Source organism: Callionymus lyra, chromosome 5, assembly GCF_982586985.1.
Source record: "Callionymus lyra chromosome 5, fCalLyr1.hap1.1, whole genome shotgun sequence".
NCBI lineage: Eukaryota > Metazoa > Chordata > Actinopteri > Syngnathiformes > Callionymidae > Callionymus > Callionymus lyra.
Window position 1 is genome coordinate 7,803,383 of NC_141822.1, and position 25,732 is coordinate 7,829,114.

Sequence of the window (25,732 nt, forward strand, 5' to 3'; positions counted from 1 at the left end):
TAAATAAAGAAACCGATTTTAATCTAATTGTTTTTAAAATATATATACATGGAGGGTGTATTTCTAACCTCCGTTCAATAGGGGTCGCTGGTGAAACCGTTTGTTTGAGTTTCCACTTCCGGCCTCACAGTAAAAACATGTCGGCGTTCAAGAGAAAACGTGGAGGCAAAAACGCTGTTGCGAAAAATGCAAAGAAAGTCAAGTTTGACGATGAAAACAAGCAGGTTGATGCGGAGCAGGAGAAGAAGAATGAATTCGTCATTCCAGCGCCAGTTTCAAGGGTAAGTTCCTAAGTTTTATGATACTTTTGAACGGCTCTTTCAGCGAATTGTCACTAAAAACAACATTAAACTCAACGTTTTTATTCGTCGCACAGGGAAAATGGGTGAACAAGGAAAGGGTTCTTATCTTTTCCTCGAGAGGTATAAACTTCAGGACGCGACACTTGATGCAGGACCTGAGGACCATGATGCCTCACGCCAAAGCTGGTGAGTTTAACACATGTGGACACAACATGTTGTGTTTTTATTTAAACGTGTTTGTTTCATTGTCTCCAGACACGAAGATGGACCGGAAAGACAAACTGTTTGTTATCAATGAGGTAATTTCTCATTTATAATGTGTATAAACCATTTTTCTAATGAAGTACAACTGTTTAAACTAGGTTTGTGTGTACGACTATAAAGATGTATTGATTTATATGTAGGTATGTGTGTATTTTCCTCTTCCTGGTTGTCGAGAATGGTGTGTCACCATTGATCTGTAGAGCTTCAGGATCGACGTATTCGCCACAAAACTGCGTTCACTTTGTTTACGTCACCGATATTTATTAATATTGATGACGTAGAAGACGCGTCATATTTTCTGTAGAATATTTAAGTTTTCAGATTGGTCCAGTACACATGCCACAAATTGCCCACAACTATTGACCTTTTCACTCGACAAAACTCCCTCGCAAATCCTCTTATGTGAGTAAAATATTATTTGGAACCCCCAGTATATTGTAAAGTATATATTTACCTGTAAGTCTGCCAAATATCTTCTTAATTGATCAATTCGCACATCGTTTTTTTTGGACCCACTGATTTGCTGGTTGAGTCCGACGAGCCATGTTTACTGACGGTTTTCGTCTCTTCAGACTAATTTCATGAAGTTCAATTAATTCAATACAATGTCAATTTGCTTTATGTATCCATTATTTTACTTTTAAACAACTTAAAATAATGAACATATTTTTTCTGTTAAGCGTTCCAATGATACCAACCTTTTTAAAATTGAGCAATTTGTAGCATGTTCAGAGTTGGGTTTAACTAATGATCACACCTAAAATATTGAACCCCATTAATTAGTATGGAGGAGGTTGACCATAAACGAGTTCCTTTGTCAGGGGTTATTATAGTTCATTACTTTGTTAATATTTATCCCCGATAAAAATATACTTGTATAACTGGAATTGGCTCTCAATGTTATACGATACTGGTTTCATAAAACTCAATTGTTTAAAATTTTACACACTATTATGTGAAACCAATATTACCAGACATGTCTTGTAAAACGGTTCTAGTTTAATTTTCCCGTATTTAATATTAAGAAAGTTGTGATTCATTAGAACCAGTGAGAATAAACACATTTTGGTTCAAGTTAATACTAGTTTATGAGAGTTTAATATTTCAGATGCAATGTTTTTGTTGAATCTGAGGTTGGCCTCATTGGAAAGCTTAAACAAAGAATCATAAAAAATAAATAAAAGAGGTTTCATTATGTAATAATGGTGTTAATCATGTTTAATTAAAGTTAAATTGGAAAAGATGGCTTTCAAAATACGGACAGAAAAAGCCCTGATCGAACCAAAATGATTCAAGTTGTTGAAATGTGTTTCAACTGCTCCCGTCCGGCAGAAGTCTGAGATTGAAACAAACCAGAACATCACGGTTTAAAAACTCTTTCTACTTGTCCGATGTCCAGATCAGGAATATTGGTCAATTAAATGTGATGTTTTTTTCCTGAAATATACAGTAATGGAAACATTAAGCATATTTATAGTGTATTTCTAGTTGATTAAATTAATGAAATTAGTAATGAAAGTAAACATGGCTGGTTGGACTCGGCCGGGCCATCATTGGGTTCAATTAATCGGTGAGCGACTGGATTAATTAAAAAAATACTTGGCAGACTCCCGGATAAATGTATAACTTATATTATTAAAAGGATTTCAATAGACATTTTATTCGCCTTGGATGTTTTGCGAAGGAGTTTTCTTGAGTTAAAACTTGGGGAAAAGTTGTCAGAGATTTTTTGTTTGTTCTTGGTCGATCTAAAACTTTTGACATTCGTCAGTGTTGTTGTGAAAAATAAATCATAAATGCAGTTGAACTGGTCAAGCAGCTTTTCAGTTTGATCGATCAAACATGAAAAGCACCGACTGATCACTGATGTAATCCATGAAGCATCAAAAACACACAAACCTGCTTGATAATGCTTCACTATATACTCATGTTTTGCTGACGTGTTTGTTTGATTCTTAGGTCTGTGAGATAAAGAACTGCAACAAATGCATCTTCTTCGAGGCCAAGAAGAAGAAAGACTTGTACATGTGGTCAGTATCTGATGCAAATCAATGATCTTCATCTCATAGAGTTAACATTTAAGTTTGCGTCACAGGATCTCAAACAGCCCCAAAGGTCCCTCGGCTAAATTCCTGGTTCAGAACAGTAGGTTCCGCAATTCCTGGATGGATATAAACAAGGTTATTTGTTATTTTAATGGTGTATTTTTTATCTTTAGTTCACACACTGGCAGAGCTCAAGATGACAGGAAACTGCCTCAAAGGATCAAGACCCCTGTTGTCCTTTGATCCGGTGAGAATTACCGATAAGAACCGTTTAATTATTTAATGTTTATGCGATTAAAAAATGAGTCAATTTATTCACCAACTCATCAAAACGCTTTATTTTCTCTTTTAATCCTCTCCAGAAATTTGATGCCGAGCCTCACTTTGCTTTACTGAAGGAACTTTTTATCCAGGTCAGTGAAGGACTATTATGTCGTTACATGATTTTAAGCTTCATATTTTTAAATGTGTGTAACTTTGGGTCTGCAGACGTTCTCAACGCCGCGCTATCACCCCAAGAGTCAACCGTTCGTCGACCACGTCTTCACTTTCTCCATAGCAGACAACAGGATCTGGTTCAGGAACTACCAGGTAATGTTTATTATTGGAAAACAATGTATTCAGTTACGAGTGGAAAGTGATAGTTCACCCAAATTTCAAACTTCACTCATTTTCTACTCACCCTCATATCGACTAATGTTTGGATTATTTTCAGAGTAATCTGTTCCTTTTTAGAGTTATAGACAAAATCATTTGTTCGTTTTAATGTAGCGACTGGAGCTCAGTTGTCTTCGTCTTCATCTTCGTCTAAAAAGACACTTAAAAACATCCCAATACCTCCGTACTGCTCGTCTGTATCTTGGATTGAAGCCTTGATATGTGAAGAATTGTTCCAGAAAAATTTAGTAAGTTAAAAATATAGACTTGTTAATCTAGTCCGGAATAATTCCTCTTGTTGAGGCTTCAATCCAAGATGGCCGTTACAGACGAGCAGTATATGGAGGCACCGATCCGACTTTTATGGTCCAGATATCAGGACTAGTGTTAAAATATTATTTTTCTTCCCTATTGTGACATAACACTGTTGATGCCTTTAATACGAGGCACAAGTGACTACATATAGAATTACAAAGTTGGTATTTATTAAAATACACTTTAATTTTTATCAGCATTTTATTAAAAAAAACAAAAAAAACTTGAAAGAGTGAGTTAGTAGGTAATTTGTATTTATAGAGCACTTTCCAGACCAGGGTCACAAAGCGCTTAAACATTCAAAAAATACCCAATAAAATAAATACTTAAAAGGTCAAGACAACACAGACACAAACACAAGAGTCTCAGATAATCAAGGAAAAGATAACGAATAAATAAAAAAAAAAATACACAAATAAAAGTTGTGGATTAAACAACTAAAAGTACGGAACTTAAATATTCATTTTTGTTCTTTCAACTATTTTCGTTGTTTACAGTTGAACGACGTCTCCACTCTGAAAGTCTCAGTCATGAATTATTTACTTTATTCATTTTTTTATTTCGTGACGTTCCAGATCATCGAAGAAGACGCGGCACTCGTGGAGATCGGCCCTCGCTTCGTCCTCAACCTCATCAAGATCTTTCAGGGCAGCTTCGGAGGCCCCACCATGTTTGAGAACCCCGAATTCAAGTCTCCGAATATGGTAAATAAGTCTTTCACCCCGAGGAGCTCGAAGGAATAAAGGCTGACCTCGACTCTTTTCTCCCTCCAGCACCGGCGCGAGATGAAACTGGCGGCGGCGGCCCGAGTTCGTGAGAAGCAGATGGTGAAGGAGCTGCTGAAGGTCAAGAGAACGGAGTCCAAGTCGCTCGTGTCGTCCGACGTCACAGAAGCCGTGTTCGACACGCCGGCCGAGGAGAAGCCGGTTCACATCCAGGAAGAGCCTCGGCCGGTGAAGGAGCCGAAACACAACAAACACAAAGCTTTCAAAAGACAGCGCAAGCAAATGTCCCGCAGGTAACTGAGCGTCTGATGAACGGAGCTCGTACAGTTAGTGTTAGATCGTTTTCAGCAGTAAATCAAGTCTGTGATGTTTGTTAAAGTTGTAAAAAAATCAATTGTTTCCTCCAGAAATAAATGATTTATTTCTAACACGACTGTGTCGCACTCTTCCTTCAGAGCAGAGATCTGTGTCCAAGATCTAACCACATGTTTGAAATAAATGATTAAAAAATATAAATTTTAAATGATCTTTTAAACCGGTAAAGATATTCTTAAGATAATGGTTTTTGAACTCATTCTAGAGGGAAATGTACTGGGTTTTTCTAAACTATATACAGATGTGAAACATGTTAAATAAACAAAAACCCATTTAGTCAAATGTGTTGGCAAATAGCAGGTTGAAATTAATTATATTCATGATGTTGTGAATGGTCATCAAAATAAACACTAGAATATAAAAATATAGGCTGTCCAGGTCTTAAAAATTTAATTTATACTTTTCTGTCCTTCTGTAGTGTGAACTTAAAGAAATCTAGGACTAAAAGGAGGCTTTATTAATCCCTCTGGAGATCTCCTCCTGGAAATTGGGTTTCCAGTTCAAGACAGACGATAGTTACTTAAATCAAGAACAAATTGCAAATAAATGAACAAAGAGCAAATATAAAAAACGGACCAAAGGAACTAATACAAGACTAATGGTGTCTTGATGTTTATTGTTGATTATATTTTGAATTATTTAATTTGTTTTATTTTATTGTCCTTTATCTTTATTATAGTTTATTGTTTTTAATGTGTTCTGTTTTTCCTAATATTAGTCTGTGCTGCTGAAATGACTAAAATTTCCCTGATTTGGGTTTAAAGGTTTATCAATCAACCAATTAATAAAAGGCTAAAATCACATCATCCTAATGATGGAAGTGCAGAAAGTGATGTTATGGACTGAGTTTGTGTGCATTTTCATAGTGAAAAAAAAAAGTGATGACTTTAAAGTAAGAATTTATCTTTTAATGTCAGTATTCATGCTTCAATTCTGGGATATTTTGGTTGTTCTGGCCTTAACCCTCTTCTTAATAAAGAAGCTGCTGAAACTACATTTTCACTTCATTCTGCACATCAAGAAAATGTCTTCACTCGTGAAGGAAACGCACTGTTATGAAAAATGTCAACAAAGTGTTGATTAAAAAATGACATGAGAGATTCGACTTTCATCATCGGCTGAAGAAAAGCCTTTTTAGATAAAGAAAAATTATTAAATTATTAATATATTTTCAAGTTTGAACTCAGGAAAAGAAAGCTCTGATAGGAGCAAACAAAAATCACATAGTGCCATTTTCTCTGGGTTTTTGGTTAAAATGTGGTTTAAAAGAAAAAGTGGAAAAAAGTTCAAGTCAAAAAATGCACTCCCAAAAATACTAGGCATCTTATAAATATGGCAACATTTTATTTTCCCGATACTGTTTGTAATATTCGACAGTGTATCGATTTAATAAAAAACATTTTTATTTTATTTTACCAAAGTTCTTTTATGGTTCTGTGTTCGATAAAAGCAGGTTTAAAATGAAATAATTCTGTTTTTCATTTAAAATAAACATGGAAATATAAACAGCATTTGTTCAATTTTGTGTTGCAATCAAACTTCCGGCCACTAGATGGCAGCAGCCATTACGTCTTCTGCAATGAAAATCCTTTGAGATCTTGGCGATGACTGAGGACGAGAGGATACAGTCGACTCCAGCAGCTTTTAAAGTTGATGAATCGGACAGTAAAAGTTCTGAGCGAGTTTTAATCTTCAACAAAGAAAAACAAGTCAGGAGTTTGTAAATAAACCCACAGTTGAGTCGAACATTACTAGTTGTGTAACCAGTTTTCACAGAGACATCAACACACAAGTCCAAGTGCAGCAACAAAAATCCTCCGAACGTCCGAAGCAAACGTCCGGCGTCAGCCGTCGTCCACCTCCTCGTCAGGACAGCAGTAATATTCCACGAAGCAGATCTGTCCGTCGTCGTTCCTCACCAGGTACTGAAGCGACAGGAAGCCGCGGCTGTCGGTTCTCACGGACACTTTACAGGACAGAGCCAGAGCTTTGGTGGACGGTTTGAGCAGAGACATCTTGTACCTGAAGACAGTATGGACCGGACCATGAGACTCTGAGGCAGAATCTACTTTAAATACTTTATGACCTGAAGCATCCACTTCTCAAACGTTTAAAAGAGCAACATTGGATTTTTACACTTTTGCTACGACATTTAAATACAGTTTTCTGGATTTATTCATTTTTATTTAACGAGTAATAAAGATTCTTAAATTTTTTGGGGGAAAAAAGCAACTGGAGAGATCATTTAAAACTTTAAACTTTGTTCCAGTGTTTTCAGCTGGTTCGCTAAGATGAGAATTAAGTCCTTAAGAGTGGTAGCAGTCTCACTCCCTCTCAGTGAACTCATCGCTCCAGGTGCGTGTAACATTAGTGCGAGGCTGTTGTATGGAAGTTCAATGGTTACATCTTTTTAAAACATTTCCATCTCATTTTTAATCGAAATGTTGTTTTTAAATCATTTAATTAAATACTTTATATTATCAAAGGTTGAATTAGTTTATTTTTAAATAATTGAGTAAAGACATAAAATCATAATAATTGAAGAAAACATTTTTACACAGAGTTTTATATTATCAATGATTAAATAATACATAACGGTGTCACCATGATTCGATCAAGTAGATCAGTACTCGTTTGGTATTGTCTGGTGCCTAAATTATTAATTGAATTGAATTATTAAACCGTTCAGTAACCATTCATTATGAAATGAATTAAAGATTAAAACATGTTGTTGTATTTCACAGAAATCTTTGACACATTTTGAAAGTTAAACAGCAACAGATACAGTCACGTCTGATCATCAATGAATCCCTTCATTCACCAAACATGAGTTTATGTTTGCTTCAAACAACTTGTATTTATGTGTCACGACCTGACACTTTCACAAACCACTGTAGTGTTTGTGTAGTGTTTGTGTGGTGTTTATGTAGTAATTGTGTGGTCTTTGTGTGGTGTTTGTGGAACAAGCACCTGTTAGTTTGTGTTGTGTTGCACTGGAACAGCTCCATCATCTCCGAGTCTTTAGGGTAATCGTAGTGAGCGTTTCCAGAGTTCCCAAAAGTCGACAAACTAAATGGATGAAAAAGAAAGTGTGTTAATAAAAACAGATTTGATGAAACAAAAAAAATGTTACAGTGTTCTTACAGCTCAAGTTAAAATACAATACTTTTAAACACCATTTTAAATTTAATTGAAGACCAAAATAAAATGTGATGATTTTGAAAAATGTCTTTCACAAAGTTTTTCTGGTAAGATTTCAGCCGAGATGAAAAGTTTTGGTTGAAAATTCTCGATAAATTTAGACTATTTCTGAAACTGCATCATGAACCGTGTTGAAGTTTAACAGCAAAGTGTATTTATGTGTTTAAAAGAAATTAAATAAATAAAAAGCAGATATTAACAGATATTTTGAGATTTGAAACTAACATTAAATCTTCTCATCTGGTTTCTTGTTAATGAATTTGATGACTTTAAGACTTTTTAAGGATCCACAGAAAGTCTGTTATTTCATAAAGTTCACAACGTTTGAAAATATTCTCAGTGAAGACGAGAAATTATGTTATTAACGAACACAAACACAAAGAAATAGTAATAAGTATCTTGTAACAATCCTGACAAAATGGAAAAAAAGAATACAGATCAAATTGTTCACACATTCACACTGCAGTTCTAAGAGTTATTTTGTTTGTTTCAAACATATTTCAATGATCAAAACAATGTAAACTTTATAAATAACAACAGAACATCGAAGGACAAACCGAAAGTATGGCTGCGTGGGAGACATGGTGATCTGAAGAACTTCACTGGTCATGTCCAGCTCAGAGAAAGCTTCTTTCAGACTCTCTGACATCAGGATCACCTGAGGCGACAATTGAGGAACTCAGTGAGTTTCAGAAAACTTGACTTTACAATCAAACTCATTTAAACCATTATATAAATATATCAGTGTCATCTCAATATTCAAGGGCTTAACATTTCAAATGATGGAACTTTTGAATTATTTATTGAATTTCTTTTGTTTATTAAATAATATCAATAATTGTTTGTCTGAAGGTTGAATATGTTTTAATTTTAATAATTGAATTCTACAATTTGTATATTGACATGTTGATTTAAAAAATATATTGTTTAATGATAAATAAAAAATATTGAACATTTTTAAATAATATAATAATTTCGTTTAACCAACATTTTTATATAAAATTTAAAAGGCTAAGAAATGAAAAATGTCAAATTTAGAAAAATGTATAGTTTATATTTAATAAACTCTATGTGCAAAAGAAAATTCTAACTTGAAAATATTACTTGAAAAAAACAACAAAATATACCTTAAGATATACTAATTATTGACCCCCATATGGTCACAAAATGACAGAAAATTAAAAATAATAATAATTAAATGCTTAAAAAAGAACATTTCAATAGTAAGAAATATATCAATATAGAAATAAGCTCATTCAATTATTAAATTTTTATTTTTATAAAATGCTTAAAACAGAATATTTTAATAAATAAAAACTATAATAACATAGTAATTATCTCATTAAATTGTTTAAAGATAATAATTAAATAATTAAAAAATAACATTTAAATAGTAATAGTAATAGTAATTATTCAAATAATAATAATAAAATGCTTAAAGCAGAACATTTTAATAAATAAAAATTATATTAATATAGTAATGATCTACTTCAATTGTTTAAAGATAATAATTAAATGATTAAAAAGGGTAAAGAAATACAAAGTTTCAACATTTTAAAAGATAATTCAACTGTTTGACAGAGAAGAAAACAAACTGACCTTGTTGGTGACGTTGCTGCTGCAGAAGTCGAAGTCTATGGGTTCTTCAGGGTCTAAGGTGTTGATCTTGCAGACCGTCACTACGCCACCTTCCTCCAGGAACAGAGTCAGAGGGTATCCGTAACCACGGTAACACATCCGCAGAGCTGTTGACATCCCTGCGGCGTCACGTGGAAGAAGAGAGACATTTGTTGACAAACGCTGTGTAAAAATATGTTTTCTACTTCCCACTCTTTTTAAGTATGTACATTTTATAAATTAAGTAATTGATTAAAAATATCATTACCTTGTTTTTATTCATTATTTTTCCATTCATTATATGTACTTTTGTGCTGCCAAAACAACACATTCCTGTATTGTGTTTACAAAACTGGCAATAAAAGTTTTATGAAAGTCAGTTTGTTAATCAACTTTTCTAAACTATACATTTTGATTAAAAACTGTTCTGTTCGTTCGTGTTCTGAGATTTCAAGTCTATCCTTGTTACAGGCCACACTTATATAATCATATAATAATAACTTGTATAATAAAAATCATGTCAAGGGAAGTATATCATTGTCATCAGAAGTTACATTTGTTGAAACTTTTTTTTTATATATAATTTTTTTTTTTTTTATGAATTTTGTTTAAAAATTGAGTTCAATCATTTCTATATTGAGAGGTTGAATTAGTTTTTACTGAATCATTGAATTAAAAAAAATTTAATATTTTCAAATGACTGCATTTTTTTACACATAGAGTTAGATTTTCCAATTCCAATAATTAAAAAACATTTTTTCTAAATTCAGGATTTTTGAATGTGTAGCCTTTTGAATTCAATATAAAAATGTTGCTATAATAGAATCAGCAGACCCTGTCAGCCAATCACGTGAGGCGCAGATGATCACATGATGACCTGGAATCACCAGCGCCTGACACTATTATACCAACATTTTTATATTGTAGTTAATATGCACGGAAGTTTAAAGTATTGAATTTAGAAAATGTATTTGTTAAACTATTGCAATTAGAACTTAAAACTTTACGTGAACATTTATCTTCATTAATTTCAAAAATATTAAAACATTTTATTCAACTATTTGAAAAACAAACAAAAAATGTATTAAATATAAAAATGAATGGAATTCAATTATTAAAATAATAATAATAAAATAAATGCTTGAAAAAAAAATGTAATTAAAGAAATTCAAAGTTTCAACATTTTAAATGTTTAATTAATTTAATTAATTAATTAATTAATTAATTAATTAATGCCACTGAAATACTTTCAAGTGTCATCAACCAGAGACATAATTCAACTTAATAACAACTTCAACTAAAATAAATATAAAGTTGAAATAAATGTTTTGTCCAAAAATATGTAGCAGATTTTGTAGATTTTAAATGAATCAAATCTGTGGTTGAACTTCACAGGAACACGACTCTGGTGGTTTAAAGAACGAGATGTCAATCATTTTCACCTGGACTTACCTGGTAATGTACTTCCTCCGAAGATGCTCAGACAGTCCAGAAGAACCGTGAGGTTGACCTGAAACCCCACCAGGTCCTCCTTGATGGTGAATTCTTGAAAGATCTCCGTCTGAAGCCACGGAGAGAACGACCGTCTTGATTTCATGAAAGAGGACCAAGTGTGGGACGAACATGAACACACCTGGATGAAAGCGTTGGCTTGAAGACACTTGGAGTCCTCCACCGTGACCTTCAGGCCGTTGGGGGTCGCGTTGAAAATGGCGTGATCTTTGAAGGCGATGGCTTTGAGTATGTTGGAGAGGTTGCGAGCGTTATCGAGGCTCGCCACCAGAACGTAGTGCTCGTCCTCCTCCTGGCTGTGAGTCGACAGAGGCATCGTGTCGCTGGAATCAAAGGACGTCAGAGTCGTCGCGATATTAAATGGTTGGATTTAACATTTCTAATGGTTAAACTAGGATTTTATTTTAATTAAAATGTTTGTTTAAGCATTTAATTCTTCTTTTTTTAATTATCTAATTCAATAATAATTATATTGAAAGGTTGAATTTGTTTCTTTAAAATATAGTTTTAAAAATAGACTTTGATATTCTATCTATTCTATCTCCTATAATACAAAAATTACAGTTTTAAATTCAATATTTTTTTATTAGTAGTCTTTCAAATTCAATATAAAAATGTATAATAGTATCACCAGACAATATCATTGCTTTGAGCTCAGTACTCTTGCTTTTCAACAACCATTCATGGAACTGATATTCTTCCATTAAAGTCATTAATATTTTTCAGACAAACATATTGATCACACAATAACATCCAGAGATTACATTTTAAGGAATATTTAACTGATCTACTGTGTTTGAGGATCTACTGACTCCTTCAAGAACATCTTCAGAACTTATTATTTGTGCTTTTTCTTCATTATCTTGTTGTTGCCGTGTTTGTCTCCATGTTATCTTGACCTTTTAAAGTATTTATCTTAACTGTGTATTGTTTTGATTGTTTAAGCGCTTTGTGACCCTGGTCTAGAAAGATCCTTAACAAATAAGAATGACTTGCTTCCTTACAAATCATTATATTTGATGAACACATACAAAACTATTTATTTTTCTACTTAATACGGTTGTTTAAAAATGTGTGTATCAATATAAGTAATAAACTGAAGTCATTTATTGTGGCTTCTTCACTTATTCAACCGTAGATTAACTTTCTTTTAAGAAGTTTCTCACCTAAATTGTACGTTGATTCATGACGTATGACAACATGACACTATGTTGACGTGTCTACAATGGGACATTTTTCAGAGATTAAAAAAAACATGTTTTTTCACGGAAGAGACAATTTATGGTGACTTTTTTTTTTCACATTGGGTCTGAGATGGTATAAAGCAAAACTGATATAAAATAACATTCTTTTCTTAATATGATCATAATATTCACTCAAATTATTGTAGGAAATATTCTGCTCAAAGGACAAAGGAAAAATAATTTACCCAACATTTATTTAGAGTTTATACAACAGTTTATACAATAATACAATAGTTGCTTCTAATGCTTATTCCGTGTTCATTATGTGTGAATGGTTGTCAAAGCGCTTTGTGACCCTGGTCTAGAAAGGCGCTATATAAATAGCGATTATTATTATTATTATCTTTTTAAATAAGTTTATTCTGTCCTGACACCACAGAACAATTCTATGGACTGGAAGTAGAAGTTTCTGATTCTAATAGTAAATACATAATGGAATTGTTATCTTTTAGAAACATGTTCTAAAAGGAGCAGTTTAACTCACGAGGTTCCAAAAAATACAGATTAACAGATTTTAACACTTTTACAACCATTCAAATAAAAGTGCGTCCATGACATCATTGTTCTTCCTTTGATCACGTGCTGGAAACAATATATAAATCTGATGCAGTATTTCATTCAGAACAGGCTAAAGATGGAGCACAAATGTTATGATTTTGTGAGTATATCATATCAAAACCAGTGTTTTTATTTAATTTAAAACAGACACTACTGTAGTTGTAAGTTGTGAAGGAACATTATTGCAAAAACAAGTTACAAAATAACCTAAATATTAGTTTGTTGTCGGTACACATTAATATCGTTACTTGTCACCCCTGTAGGTGCATTTTAACACCACAAATACAAATATAAACATCAAAAACAATAACGTATGACACTGCAGGTTGATAAAGTAGAGTTTAAATCCACTTACAAATGTTTTTAAATCCATATGATTGTTTTCAAGAAAAGGCGCTTCGCGGCCACAACATCCTTTTACTTTACGTACTTCCGGGTGAAACTAACGCTCACATCCGGTCTGTTCCCGAGCGAGTTCGCTGGTGTCCAAAACAAACCAAACAATATCATAAAATCTCTCATTTAATAAGGTAAGAACCGACTCTATCTCTTTTGAATTATAAAATATATCCGTTATTACCACGAGTTAACGCAGTTCTTTAACACAGTTATGAGGTTAATCGTCTAGCGGTGACAAGATGCTAGTGCTAACTAGCATTCTGACAGTGTCGTGACGATGGTTGGAGGTTTCTCTGGACACACAAATGGAGCTTTAAAAACAAACTTAAAGGATTAGTCTTCGATCCAAGAATGTGTGCAGTTACTTAATAGACTTGATTGAATTTATTGTTGTATTTGAAACACGTTTTAAGAGAATGATGATTCTGTTCTACAGGAGATGTCTCCCATTTAAATGTTTTTTATTTATTAAAAATGGATGACATTTTCCTGGTCCAACAACGCGGTGTTGTAGGTTTCCTGCCCTCTTTAACCATGATGATGTTTAAAGTTGTAAAAGAATGGATCAATAAGAAATTGTTCTAAAGCTAAATCCAAGTCAAACTCGAGGCTGAAAAGCCAAATAAAAGTTCATTGAACTCATTGAAAGATTTTTAGTGGAACATTAAACAGATTTGTTTACCTTAAAGTGATAGTTGCCCCCAAAAAAGTCATTATTTTCAGAGTAATCCGTTCCTTTATGAGAGTTATAGACACAATTTATTGTTCATTTTAATGTAACGCCTGGAGCTCAGTTGTCTTCGTCTTCATCTTCGTCCAAAAATACACCTAAAAATATCCAAATACCTCCATATACTGCTCGTCTGTAACGTCCATCTTGTATTGAAGCCTCGACATGAGGAATTATTCTGAAAAACACTTAAATAACTCTGTATATTTTAAGACTTTGTTGTAGCAGAAGTTATCAAACTCTCATTCAAACACATCGGTGTAAATACTTATTTAATTTTCCAGAACAATTCTTCACAAGGTATTTAGATGTTTTGAAGCAAGAGATACGTGTGCCGTGACGGAGGTCGTTCATCTTGACCTAGAGGCCACACAATGGTTAAGAGAAACTGGTTTAAAGTCGACATCTGAAGCAGGTTAAAAGCATCATCAATTCAAACGTGTTAAACTTGCCCATGACTTGAATCATAAAGCAAGTTGAGCACATTTACAAATAGCACCTTCTACTTTCTTTGTCAATTTGATAAATTTTTTTCAATAATCATGCCTGAACTCATTTAAAAATCATAAAAAACTATATCTGGAGATGTATTAAATAGACAGATAACATTCAGGGACACTTATTGTTTGTTATATTCAAGCTAGTATGAAACATTTTGGTTTTAAGAAGCTTAAAAGATGAACTTGTTTTGTATCATTTAATAATAAATGATATATATTCTTTATGCCATAGTTGCTTACGGATAAGAAAATTATTGTTTTTTTCTTTTTGCGCGGCAGGTTCTTCTTCCAGTGACCTGTTGAAGCCACAGTCATGGTCTGCATTCCTTGCATCGTCATTCCCGTCCTGCTGTGGGTTTACAAGAGGTTCCTTGAACCGATCATCTATCCTTTCATCGCTCCGTTCATCAACACGTTCTGGACCAAAAAAGCAGTTCAGGAGTCTGGAGCCAAGGACCCCAAGGAGAGTGAAAAGATGAATGGCATTCACAAGGTATGGATTATACTATAGAAATGTGTTTTATTGGACAAACTTTGACTCTTTTATACCAGTAATGATGTCCTAAACAATTGTAAACATGAACAGAATACGCAAGTTATTTTTAGGTGAACTGCTGGTTGACAAAACTAACATTAATATTAATCTCTTCGATTATGTTTCTTGTCTTTCAGCCTGAAGCGAACGGCGCCGCAACTGCCAATGGATCGACTATAGAAGCCGACAAGAAAACGGACTGACGGATCCTCATCATTTCTTGAATAATGTGTAAATATTTAACGACCAACGATTAGTGTCAAAATAGATATTTAACTTGTCAATCGTCTCGAATGAAATGAAAGTTTTAAATTATGTAATCGGACATATTTCTTTAATTAATTTAATACTTCTTTTTATCGTGAATATTTTCCAGCTACTGTGAATTTAATAAAGTAATTCCCTCTTATGTTTTTCTTTCCTTTCTGTCACCACAATATTCTATTGACTATTTATAGATATTTTTTCTTTCCATATCCTTAAACTTATTCATGATGTTGATCAGAGATTATGTTTCTGAGGGAAATGCATTTTTACAACTGTGTAGCTAGAACAGTCGCTCTTTCTTTCCTTCAATAAAGTCATATTAGATCAACATTTAAAGTCTTATGATTTGTTTTTTAGGTCAATATATCAAAATGAACATTCTTTTTTGTATCTTCTTGTTTCTGAATCCTGATTAATAACATTGCCATCTAGTGGTCACGACATAAAATACCATCCTTTCAAAAACGGTATCAATCGCAACAATCATGGTGAGATATTTACCATCTTTATATACTTTAAAATGTTTACTTATATTTAAAATAAATTAACAATTTAATTCTTAATCGCTCGTTTTTTGCTGTGTTTAATGAATGACTCCAACATAAAGATAAAGTGAATAAGGATTTATTTAATTTAGTCGAATAGGTATAAAATAAGATACAGTTACTAATTTAATATCCTATTATATATTTTGACCATCAACCATGAACTATTTTAAACATAAAATATTCACGAAAATTAACTTAAATAAGTATCTTTATTAATACAGTAAAAATGTTCATTTTTTATATTTAATGTTAACTGTCTTTTATTTCAAGTTGTTTTGTAATGCACATGTCTTCTGATTAGTTAGGTAGAACTTTATGAATGCATTTATTTATTTATTATTTATACATTTATAAATGTATTTATGATGCATGTCCTTATCATTATTATCATTGTTCTTCATCAAACTTCATCAATCAAACACTTTTTTCTGAGTGACGTTTCCCTCCATAGTGTTTTCGGCATGTGTTGTATTTTGTCTGTCTTCTTGTGTTTTTTAGTATATAATGTGTTTTGTTTGGGTTAAGTTAGTAATTCCAATGATAACATTTCACAACAATCTTTTTGTTTGTTAGTTTGCTTATTTTAAAACAGTCCACTGCACTGCACTATGATGGGCTTGCTATCTAATAGACGCTAATATTTATCTTTATAACAAACAAATTGGTAAACTAAATTAAATATGCAGTTAAATAATTTTTCTCCACAAGAGATAGTGCCATTAACAACATAGGTTAGGTTAGTTTAGGTAGAACTTTATTGATCCCTCAGGAGGTCTCCTTCGGGAAATTGTTTTTTTTCCAATTAGCCACAGCAATACAGCAATTATTCATAAAAATAAATAAAAATAAAATAAGAACAAGAACAAAGAGAAATAAAGAGAAAGAACAAGATGATACAATCGAAGTCTAAACATCTACGTCACATACGTTTATTATTATTATTAATTATGTTGAAATAATATTCAAATTATTTTTAAAACTACATTTTTCTGTCCAATTAATGACGAATGAATTAAGTTAATGTTAATATACATTTTAGAAACTTGTTTTCTCTAGTACGCCTCCCGGGTTTTGCGTCAGTGACGTAAGTGACTGTGCGTGCGACGTCATCACGTAAGCGGCTGCGACGTGGAAAACATGGAGGAAATGACTGTGTAGAGTAAACTTCCTTCTCTCGTCTTCACTCTTCTTCTCGGCGTCTCGTCCTCCGAGCTGGACCTCGAAGCATCTCCGGACAGAAGGTCGAGCGGCGGTCTCCGGGTACAGTCGCTGTGTGACGTCACTGTCAGGAGACGGAAGCTGCGAGGAGCGTTTATGACAGGTGAGCTACAGGGTCAGCTGATAGCAAACATGGGATGTTAGCAGACCTGAGATCAGTTGTTTATCCAACATTTATCGTCATTTACGTTCACGTCCTGAAGATTCTTGTTATCAGTTCATGATTGTTTGATGCTGGAAGTGAATGGACGTGTGACGTCATCCTGCTAACCTGAGACAAACACACCATCTTTTCATTCATTAAAATGAAGAAAATCTCATTTAAAATACTTCAAAACACTCATCTTACTAGTATTTAAGTATCTAGATTCATTAACAATTAACACTAAATTAAACAGAACGAGAATACTGGAAGGATTTTGAAGTTTAAACGTAATAATTACATTAGTAACATCATAATAATAATGAGGGTCTTCACTATTTATTAATATTATTCAATGAGTTATCCTCAAATTCAAATGTATACATTTTTGAAAAAAAACATTCCAATAGTATTAACATTTTCATTTGCGAATTGAAAGTTTGAAATCAATTAAATTGATGTATTTTATTGATTCATTAGACAATAACTGTGGTGGACTAACTACAGGAAGGTTTTCTGCTCAAGAAAGTCAATTAATCTTCCATTTCTTAAGATGTGTTTAAGAAGAAAAGCTGAAGTTTTATGTGTGTAAATGGAAAACACCTGTATGTCAAAGGTGTGCCATCTCAAGAGGACTGAACAAACGTCCTGGTGCACGACGTAGCATCCGTGATCATCGCCATGGATACCTGACATCGTAAAGTTACCCTTTCAGCTTATTATTAACTCTTGACCACCGACAATTGTGTTTGACCATCAATGATTGATTCATGTTATGATTGATGAATGCAATACAGATATAAATAAATCTATTGTGTTCCCCTAAATAAGTTGTATGCAACACATATTTTAACATTGTTTAAATTGTTTATAAATGGAATAACTTGGTTCTATTTTTGGTCATGTTTTGTCAAGCCAAGGTTCTCACCAAAAATACAATATGTGTGTTTGAAGTCACAGAATATCTTTCTGTGATTAATTACCACGAGGAAGCTTTTAATGGTAAAGCTTTCTCTTCTCATTCTAACTCTGACTGCCCGTCCAGATAAACTTCATCCAAACCGTATAAGAGATTAGATAAAATGCGTCTTAATTTTTACCACAATGACAAATGTAAGTTTTCCATCAGTAAGTTCATAGTAGGACAATATCAAACATACATTGCACATATTTATAGGAACACAAATAATAATATAACAAAACAACAATGATATTCATAAAAATAAAAATAAACCATTGCAATATGGCAATTTATTAATTATCGTATGCATCATCTGAAAAACAGAATAACATTACACGTCCTATTGGTTCAATTCAATTTTATTTAAACAATCTTATCATCTTATCTTATATACAGTATATATTAGACTTAGATTGTATCAACTTGTTCTTTCTCTTTATTTCTCTTTGTTCTTGTTATTTTTTTATTTTTATGAATAATTGCTGTATTGCTGTGTCTAATTGAAAAAAAAAAAAATCCCGAACGAGACCTCCTAATAAAGTTTTACCTTACCTTAACTAAGTTACCTCAAGTATCTCCTGTCACAGTTTAAGTAACACTATATTGGAGAAGAGAAAAACAGATCCCAGCAACTAAACAATGAGTGAACCACAGTGTGGTGAGGAAAAGGGTCCCTTTAGAAGGCAGAAACCTCGAGCAGAACCAGACTCGGTGTTGACGGCCTCCTGCTGTGATCGGCCGGGAGGGCAGTGGGGTCAAGGCAGGGTCACGGTGACACGTGTCGTCACACATTGTCTTTGGTCCTTTGTTACACTTTATTGATATCTCAGTGCATAACATATTTCACCTTGTTTATTTTGAACTAGGCCCCACTGTGTCCACGTCAAGGTTGAAATTTGAAAGTATAAACTGAATTTTCTACAGAATAATCTCCACAAATGTGGCATGGTGTGAGTTGTATTAGTAAGAAGGTAAGTAAGTAAAGTTTATTTGTAAAGATCTTTCTAGACCAGGGTCACAAAGCGCTTTAATAATCAATACACAGTTAAAATATATACTTTAAAAGATCAAGATACATAAGAGAAACACAGGAGTCTCAGAAAATCAGGGAAAAGCTCAATTAAAAGTGTCTTGAGATGTTTCTTGAAGGAGTCAGTAGATCATCAAACACAGATGTTTCTTGAAGGAGTCAGTAGATCATCAAACACAGATGTTTCTTGAAGGAGTCAGTAGATCATCAAACACAGATGTTTCTTGAAGGAGTCAGTAGATCATCAAACACAGATGTTTCTTGAAGGAGTCAGTAGATCATCAAACACAGATGTTTCTTGAAGGAGTCAGTAGATCATCAAACACAGATGTTTCTTGAAGAAGTCAGTAGATCATCAAACACAGATGTTTCTTGAAGGAGTCAGTAGATCATCAAACACAGATGTTTCTTGAAGGAGTCAGTAGATCATCAAACACAGATGTTTCTTGAAGGAGTCAGTAGATCATCAAACACAGATGTTTCTTGAAGGAGTCAGTAGATCATCAAACACAGAGATGTTTCTTGAAGGAGTCAGTAGATCATCAAACACAGATGTTTCTTGAAGAAGTCAGTAGATCATCAAACACAGATGTTTCTTGAAGGAGTCAGTAGATCATCAAACACAGATGTTTCCTGAAGGAGTCAGTAGATCATCAAACACAGATGTTTCTTGAAGGAGTCAGTAGATCATCAAACACAGATGTTTCTTGAAGGAGTCAGTAGATCATCAAACACAGATGTTTCTCAAAGGAGTCAGTAGATCATCAAACACAGATGTTTCTTGAAGGAGTCAGTAGATCATCAAACACAGATGTTTCTTGAAGGAGTCAGTAGATCATCAAACACAGATGTTTCTTGAAGGAGTCAGTAGATCATCAAACACAGATGTTTCTTGAAGGAGTCAGTAGATCATCAAACACAGATGTTTCTTGAAGGAGTCAGTAGATCATCAAACACAGAGATGGTTCCAAAGCTTAGGGGCAACAGTCTGGAAGGAATATCTCTCCTCTGGTCCTGAAGCGTGTTCAGGAACCATCAGTAGATTCTGATCCACAGACCTCAGAGCCCGAGCTGGTGTGTAAGTCTGGATCAGATCACTGATGGAAGGTCTGACCATGAATAGATCTGAAAGTAAGAACCAGAATTTTAAAGTTGATCCTGAAAGAAAATGGCAGCCAGTGAAGAGTTTTAAGAATCGGGGAAATGTGAGTTCTTCTACTAGAGCTGCTCAGAATTCTGCCTGCAGAGTTTTGTATTAACTGCAGACGAGACGCATCCTTCTTGTTGAGACACGAAAATAAACTGTTAAAATGTCATTAGAACTCGTTCGATGCTGAACTATGAGCTGCTGCAGTGATGATGATCCTCATGCTGTTGGTGTCCCTCAGGCTTCGTCACATGCTCGTCGACACAGTTTTGAGTGACAGCCCGTCTGGCTGACGAGAGCCAGTAGAGATGGGAGTCAACACCAGCCAGGTCAGCGACCTGTCGGAGAACCCCAGCCTCAAGACTCTGGTGGGCACCGAGTCCGTGTCAGAGAACGACCCTTTCTGGAACCAGCTCATCTCCTTTACCTTCATCAGTCCCACCTGCAGGTAGAAACCACACTTTTACACTTTAGATTTGGGAGTTTGAATCTGACAAATGGCGTTGAATTCCTGAACAGCCTAATGATCTGACCGGGTCACACCCAAAGCAGCAGCCATTGTTAACACATTCTGTCAAGTCTTTACTGCACCTTTTTTGAACAGGATTGTTTCTAGTTTTACTTCTTTTTCATCTGCATTTCTTTTGTAAATGATGACTCCAATAAATTCTGCAAATTTCTGCTTCAGGGGATCAATAAAGTCTATCTTATCTATCTACACCTTTTTTACATGAATGGAAAGGAAAGGAAAGGATATGTATTTATATTTAACAAATAATATTTGTATTTATACAATATTTAGTTAAATATAGTTCTAAAGCATTTAACCATAAGGTCCTTGATAAGTGAATCGTATTTGTTAGAAACAAGTTATTTTTCCTCCGTACAAAATAAAAATAAAATGCAATACTGCCCTCTACTGGACTTCTGTATTCATTACTTGAATTAAAAGGAAATCATTTGACATATCTATGGAAGTGTATCAGTGCCATCAGAATATTGAATGGTTTTATTTAACATTTTAACTATTTTTTTGGCCGTTTTTTGACTGAAAGTACGATCAAGTAGCTCGGTAATCGTTTGGTTATGTCTGGTGACACTGTTACACCTGCATTTATGTTGAATTTGAAAGGCTTTTCAATAAAATCATTTTTTAATATTGAATTTAAAAAGCTATGAATTAAAATATACATTTGAATAATTGAAATGAAAATTCTATAATTAATATTGAAAATATTCAAATAATTGAATACAGTTATTCTATAAAAACAAATTCAAAGATTTAATATTTGAAACATAAATTCAACCATTCAATATTGTGATTGCACTGATATACTTCCATACCAATCTGTTTAATGTAAAACTATAAACAACGCAAAGTTCAAATTCACTTTTTCATCATCTATATTTACATTAAAGCAATGTTGGATTTAAAAATATTTTTTTCACATTTGTTTTTATATCTATCTCGTTTTTATCTGTTGTTATGTTCAGAGGTCTAGATATGCATATTTAAGAGGTTCTTAATTTCTCTCTTCTCTTCTTTCATGGAAACAGCGGTGATTCCAAACTATTGGATGAGGCTGTGTTTCCTCTGGCAAAGACCCTCAGTGAGTATCAATCATTCACAGAATATTCCTATATATTCCTAATATTATTAATAAATCAAAATCTGAAGAATGTTTACAATACTACGACCCCCTTTTCAAACACTTTTCTCATTTGGTTTTATTAATAGAAATGTGTAATGAGTTAAAGTGTTTTTTCCATTTAAATCTTTCATACTGTTTACTTTTTATTGTGTAGCTTCTATAAACTGTATTTTTCTTGTGGAATGCTGCTAAATAATGAGCCGTTTGTCCATGTTTCTTGAAATCCCAACAACATTCTGTTATCAGCAAATACCTGGGAAATGTATGAACTGAATAAATTGACCTTAAGCCTCCATTTATAGACAATTATTTAAATTGAAGCTTCGGTTAAAGAGCAAAGAGTGAATCGTTCTCTAGAACATCAGCCTTTCAGAAGAGGCATGAGGACATTCTACATATTTCCTGGACGACCTCATTAATGGGAAACTATATCAAAAATATGGATATTTCACTCCTGCTCAGATAAATAATAATAATTATTAATTTGATTAATTTCAGGACACACAAGGACACCATACACACAGATTATAATACAGTGATGTTTTAAAGATTAAAAAAAGTTTCTTAAAGGAAAATATAAAACAAGGAAATTACAAAATGGGTGTTAGAGTGAATAAGCAAGTTTAAAAAAAAAAAAGGAGTTTTAAGGTGAGTTTTAAAAACGGGTGATGATGTTGCGAAAGGCGAGGTGCAAAATGCAGATGCTGATGTATCACGATACAGCAACGGCAATACACTATATTATGGTACTGTAGTAACAAGGATACATTTGTAGTATTGTTGAGTACTTGACTCTGGTGTTGTAGTATTTACAGACCACAAGACTCTTGACGAAGTAGTAACTGCTTTCATTTGTTTTGAAACCAAAATATGATATAGATTTAACATCAGCTTTAAAAGCTGCTTGAGTCACTGTATCCTCTAGTCCTCAGTTATCGAATGTTGCGGGAAATCAATGTTTCTTAAGCTGCAGTGGATGTCATGACTAGCGATGTGTATTCGCAAAGATCTGTTGATACGATGCATATCACGATACAGGGTCAACGATACGATATATAGTGAAAGTGTAGTAGTAACAAGGATATATTTGTAGTATTGCCCAGTACTTGACTCTGTTGTTGCAGAGTCGGACCACATGACGCATTTACAGACCACATGACTCTTGACGAAGTCGTAACTGCTTTCATTTGTTTTGACACCAAAATATGTCCAAACATAAGCTTTAAAAGCTTCTGGATCCACTGTATCCTCTCGTCCTCAGTCATCACTATTACACTGGATTTAATTGTTCCTTTAGATGCGGAGAATGTAATGACTGCTGCAACACAAACTTTTATTTCATACAATGAACTATAACTCTGATTCTAAAACCCCCTAATCACTACGAAAAGAACCAACAAGTCCTTGAGCTCTTCATTCTAACACTGGAATAACCGTAAATGGCCTCATTTTGTTACCAGTTTGAAACCAGTTTGTTACCGGTTCAACACGTAGGTGTTAATCGAGATCCTTGTTTCATTCCCAGTTGAAAACAATCCAAGAACGGGGAACCTGGGCGCCCTGGTCCGAGTTTTTCTTGGACGAACCAAAGAGCTGAAAATCTCCACGGAATGTCAGGAGTAAGTACGAGCGCCGCGGTCGAAATGTCAATCATAAGATGGCGTGATAGAGCGACGTGCGCTAACAAGTAGATATTTGTTCGACTAGTCGACTCGAGTACTTTCCAGAGTCTGTTGTTTTTGTTTCACCGAAATGTATTTCCTGAACTGGATATATTTAGTCAGCTTTCAGATGAATTGTTATTGTGCTGCCCTTAATGTGATGTTCTTCTCTCGTTCCTCTGCAGTCAGTTGTTTATCTGGCAGGCCCACAATGCTCTCTTCATGATCCGCTGCCTCCTCAAAGTCTTCATCCGGGAGATGAGCGAAGAGGATCTGCACCTGCAGTTCTCCTACCAGGAGAGGGCGCCAGGCTCCTCTGGAGGTGAGAACCTACAGCTCTATGCTGTTCATACGGAGTTCGGTGTGATAAGGATGTTCTCAGACCTTAACTCTCGCCCCCTTGAAAAGAGAATTCATATCATTTAATTTTTAACTATTCAGATTTGAATACCTCTCCATGTAAAATATTTTTTAAAGTTATGTTTAGTTTTGAGTCCATGACACGGGTCAGTGAAGTTGTCATGAGAATTAATCTGTTTTCGAGGAACAGTGTTAACCCTTGTGTTGTCTCAGGGTCAAGGTGACCTGAAGGCCGGAAAACAAATGTGTTTTTGGTATCCCTTGTGTTGTCTCTGGGTCAAGATGAAAGTCCTCCATCGCTGCATATGTATTTATGGAAGGAAGGGAGATTGTTCATCTTGACCCAGAGACTACACAAGGGATACCACAGACACATTTGTTTTCAAGCCTTCGGGTCACCTTTGACCCTGAGGTAACACAAGGGATACTACCAACACATTTGTTTTCAGGCCTTCAGGTAACCTTGACCCAGACACACCACAAAGGATACCACAAACACATTTGTTTTCGATCCTTTGGGCACCTTGACCCTGAGATAACACAAGGGATACTACAAACACATTTCTTTTGTCCCTTCCGGTCACCTTGACCCTGAGATAACACCAGGGATACTACAAACACATTTCCTTTGTCCCTTCGGGTCACCTTGACCCTGAGATAACACAAGGGATACCACAGACGCATTTGTTTTCAAGCCTACGGTTCACCTTTCACCCTGAGGTAACACAAGGGATACTTCAAACACATTTGTTTTCAAGCCTTCAGGTTACCTTGACCCAGAGACGCCACAAGGGATACCACAAACACGTTTGTTTTCAAGCCTTCAGGTTACCTTGACCCAGAGACGCCACAAGGGTTACCACAAACACATTTGTTTTCGATCCTTCGGGTCACGTTGACCCAGAGACAACACAAGGGTTAAAGGGGAAAGAGAGATAAGTGTGTTTCCCCTCTGGGGATGAATAAAGCTTTTCTATTCTATACCGTATTTTCCCCAGTTAACCCAGGAATAGTATTTGTCGGCCAACATGCATACGTCTTAAGACAGGGTCGCAAGTGTTTTGATGTGTAGAAATAAAGATACGAGATTCAAGAGGGTAAACAATAAACATCCAGAAGCTAAACTGAATTAATTTGTAATAACACGGACGTCTGGGCGCCGTGTTCCAAAATAAAATTTGTTCAAGGTCAGCAAGTACGACCAGAATTCACACATACAGCGAGAAAAATGAGTTACTGTTGTTGTTGAACAGCTCGAGACACAACATTTGTTTGTTTTTCTGGTGCTGGCTGTAGTTCATCAGCAGTACATCAGTCGCTGATTTAAGTTGTAAAGATTGTAAACCATCTCCTAGCCAGTCATTCTGTAAAGCGAGAATATTTTACAGCTCCTCTGATCGCGCTGCCTCCCCACCCTTGTTTGTAACGTCTTACTGCGCAGAAATGTTTTTTTTATTATACACTGGAATCCTTTGGAAAATCAAGACACAAAACACAATGCTTTGATATCCATCGACCCAATCACTACTCAAAACAACACGGGATGAATTATGGAGCGGGATTTAGACATGGAATCATAGACATTTAATTTAAAGATCAATAAATAATCAGTAGTGTGTGCCGAGTAAAAGTAGTTGAACTGTGTTCTGCTGAGAAACTACTTGGAATTAAATGAAAGTCTAATCCATGATGTTTAGGAATTGAATCTGTATCGAGAGAAGCAAACGTTATAATAAACTTAAAAAAGATGAGCATCCAAGCGTGAGA

General features: G+C 34.4%; 4 protein-coding genes across 5 annotated transcripts in view; 3 read left to right on the forward strand and 1 right to left on the reverse strand.

Annotated features, from left to right (window-relative positions):
- The first annotated feature begins 137 nt into the window (after positions 1-137).
- brix1 (biogenesis of ribosomes BRX1) lies at positions 138-4,738 on the forward strand. The gene is made up of 10 exons (XM_087792428.1): positions 138-281; positions 377-488; positions 558-601; positions 2,526-2,596; positions 2,662-2,711; positions 2,785-2,858; positions 2,974-3,024; positions 3,101-3,202; positions 4,159-4,287; positions 4,357-4,738. The coding sequence occupies exons 1-10, from the start codon at positions 138-140 to the stop codon at positions 4,603-4,605; spliced, it is 1,026 nt and encodes a 341-aa protein (XP_087648554.1). The 3' UTR covers positions 4,606-4,738.
- A 1,614-nt stretch (positions 4,739-6,352) lies between these two features.
- On the reverse strand, positions 6,353-13,235 carry rad1 (RAD1 homolog (S. pombe)). The gene is made up of 7 exons (XM_087790667.1): positions 13,171-13,235; positions 11,135-11,336; positions 10,954-11,062; positions 9,484-9,641; positions 8,442-8,542; positions 7,654-7,752; positions 6,353-6,705 (listed from the first exon to the last, which is right to left on the reverse strand). Exons 2-7 carry the CDS (start codon positions 11,327-11,329, stop codon positions 6,528-6,530), a joined length of 840 nt encoding a protein of 279 aa, XP_087646793.1. The 5' UTR covers positions 11,330-11,336; positions 13,171-13,235; the 3' UTR covers positions 6,353-6,527.
- An 18-nt stretch (positions 13,236-13,253) lies between these two features.
- Positions 13,254-15,582, forward strand: c21h18orf32 (chromosome 21 C18orf32 homolog). Of its 2 annotated transcripts, none has more exons than XM_087790669.1 (3): positions 13,254-13,346; positions 14,728-14,937; positions 15,117-15,582. In XM_087790669.1, exons 2-3 carry the CDS (start codon positions 14,758-14,760, stop codon positions 15,180-15,182), a joined length of 246 nt encoding a protein of 81 aa, XP_087646795.1. In that variant the 5' UTR covers positions 13,254-13,346; positions 14,728-14,757; the 3' UTR covers positions 15,183-15,582. The 2 variants fall into 2 exon arrangements, with proteins under 2 accessions (XP_087646795.1, XP_087646794.1); XM_087790668.1 differs by having other exon boundaries at positions 13,258-13,345; positions 14,724-14,937.
- Positions 15,583-16,932: 1,350 nt separating this feature from the next.
- The window catches only part of dym (dymeclin), an 86,485-nt gene continuing 77,685 nt past the window's right edge, over positions 16,933-25,732 (forward strand). Inside the window, exons 1-5 of the mRNA XM_087790683.1 lie at positions 16,933-17,115; positions 20,534-20,740; positions 21,850-21,902; positions 23,470-23,563; positions 23,791-23,927. Of these exons, the coding sequence (XP_087646809.1) occupies positions 20,601-20,740; positions 21,850-21,902; positions 23,470-23,563; positions 23,791-23,927 (424 nt within the window). The 5' untranslated portion in view covers positions 16,933-17,115; positions 20,534-20,600. The remainder of the gene's footprint in view (positions 17,116-20,533; positions 20,741-21,849; positions 21,903-23,469; positions 23,564-23,790; positions 23,928-25,732) is intronic.

Coding starts and splice junctions, on each gene's coding strand:
- rad1 (XM_087790667.1), bottom strand. CDS start 11,329: ATGCCTCTGTCGACTCACAGCCAGGAGGAGGACGAGCACTACGTTCTG. Junction 9,642..10,953: donor CGGAGGAAGTACATTACCAG/GTAAGTCCAGGT, acceptor GTGACGCCGCAG/GGATGTCAACAGCTCTGCGG. Junction 7,753..8,441: donor CCCACGCAGCCATACTTTCG/GTTTGTCCTTCG, acceptor TCATCCATTTAG/TTTGTCGACTTTTGGGAACT.
- brix1 (XM_087792428.1), top strand. CDS start 138: ATGTCGGCGTTCAAGAGAAAACGTGGAGGCAAAAACGCTGTTGCGAAA. Junction 2,859..2,973: donor CCCTGTTGTCCTTTGATCCG/GTGAGAATTACC, acceptor AATCCTCTCCAG/AAATTTGATGCCGAGCCTCA. Junction 3,025..3,100: donor TGAAGGAACTTTTTATCCAG/GTCAGTGAAGGA, acceptor TTGGGTCTGCAG/ACGTTCTCAACGCCGCGCTA.
- c21h18orf32 (XM_087790669.1), top strand. CDS start 14,758: ATGGTCTGCATTCCTTGCATCGTCATTCCCGTCCTGCTGTGGGTTTAC. Junction 14,938..15,116: donor AGATGAATGGCATTCACAAG/GTATGGATTATA, acceptor CTTGTCTTTCAG/CCTGAAGCGAACGGCGCCGC.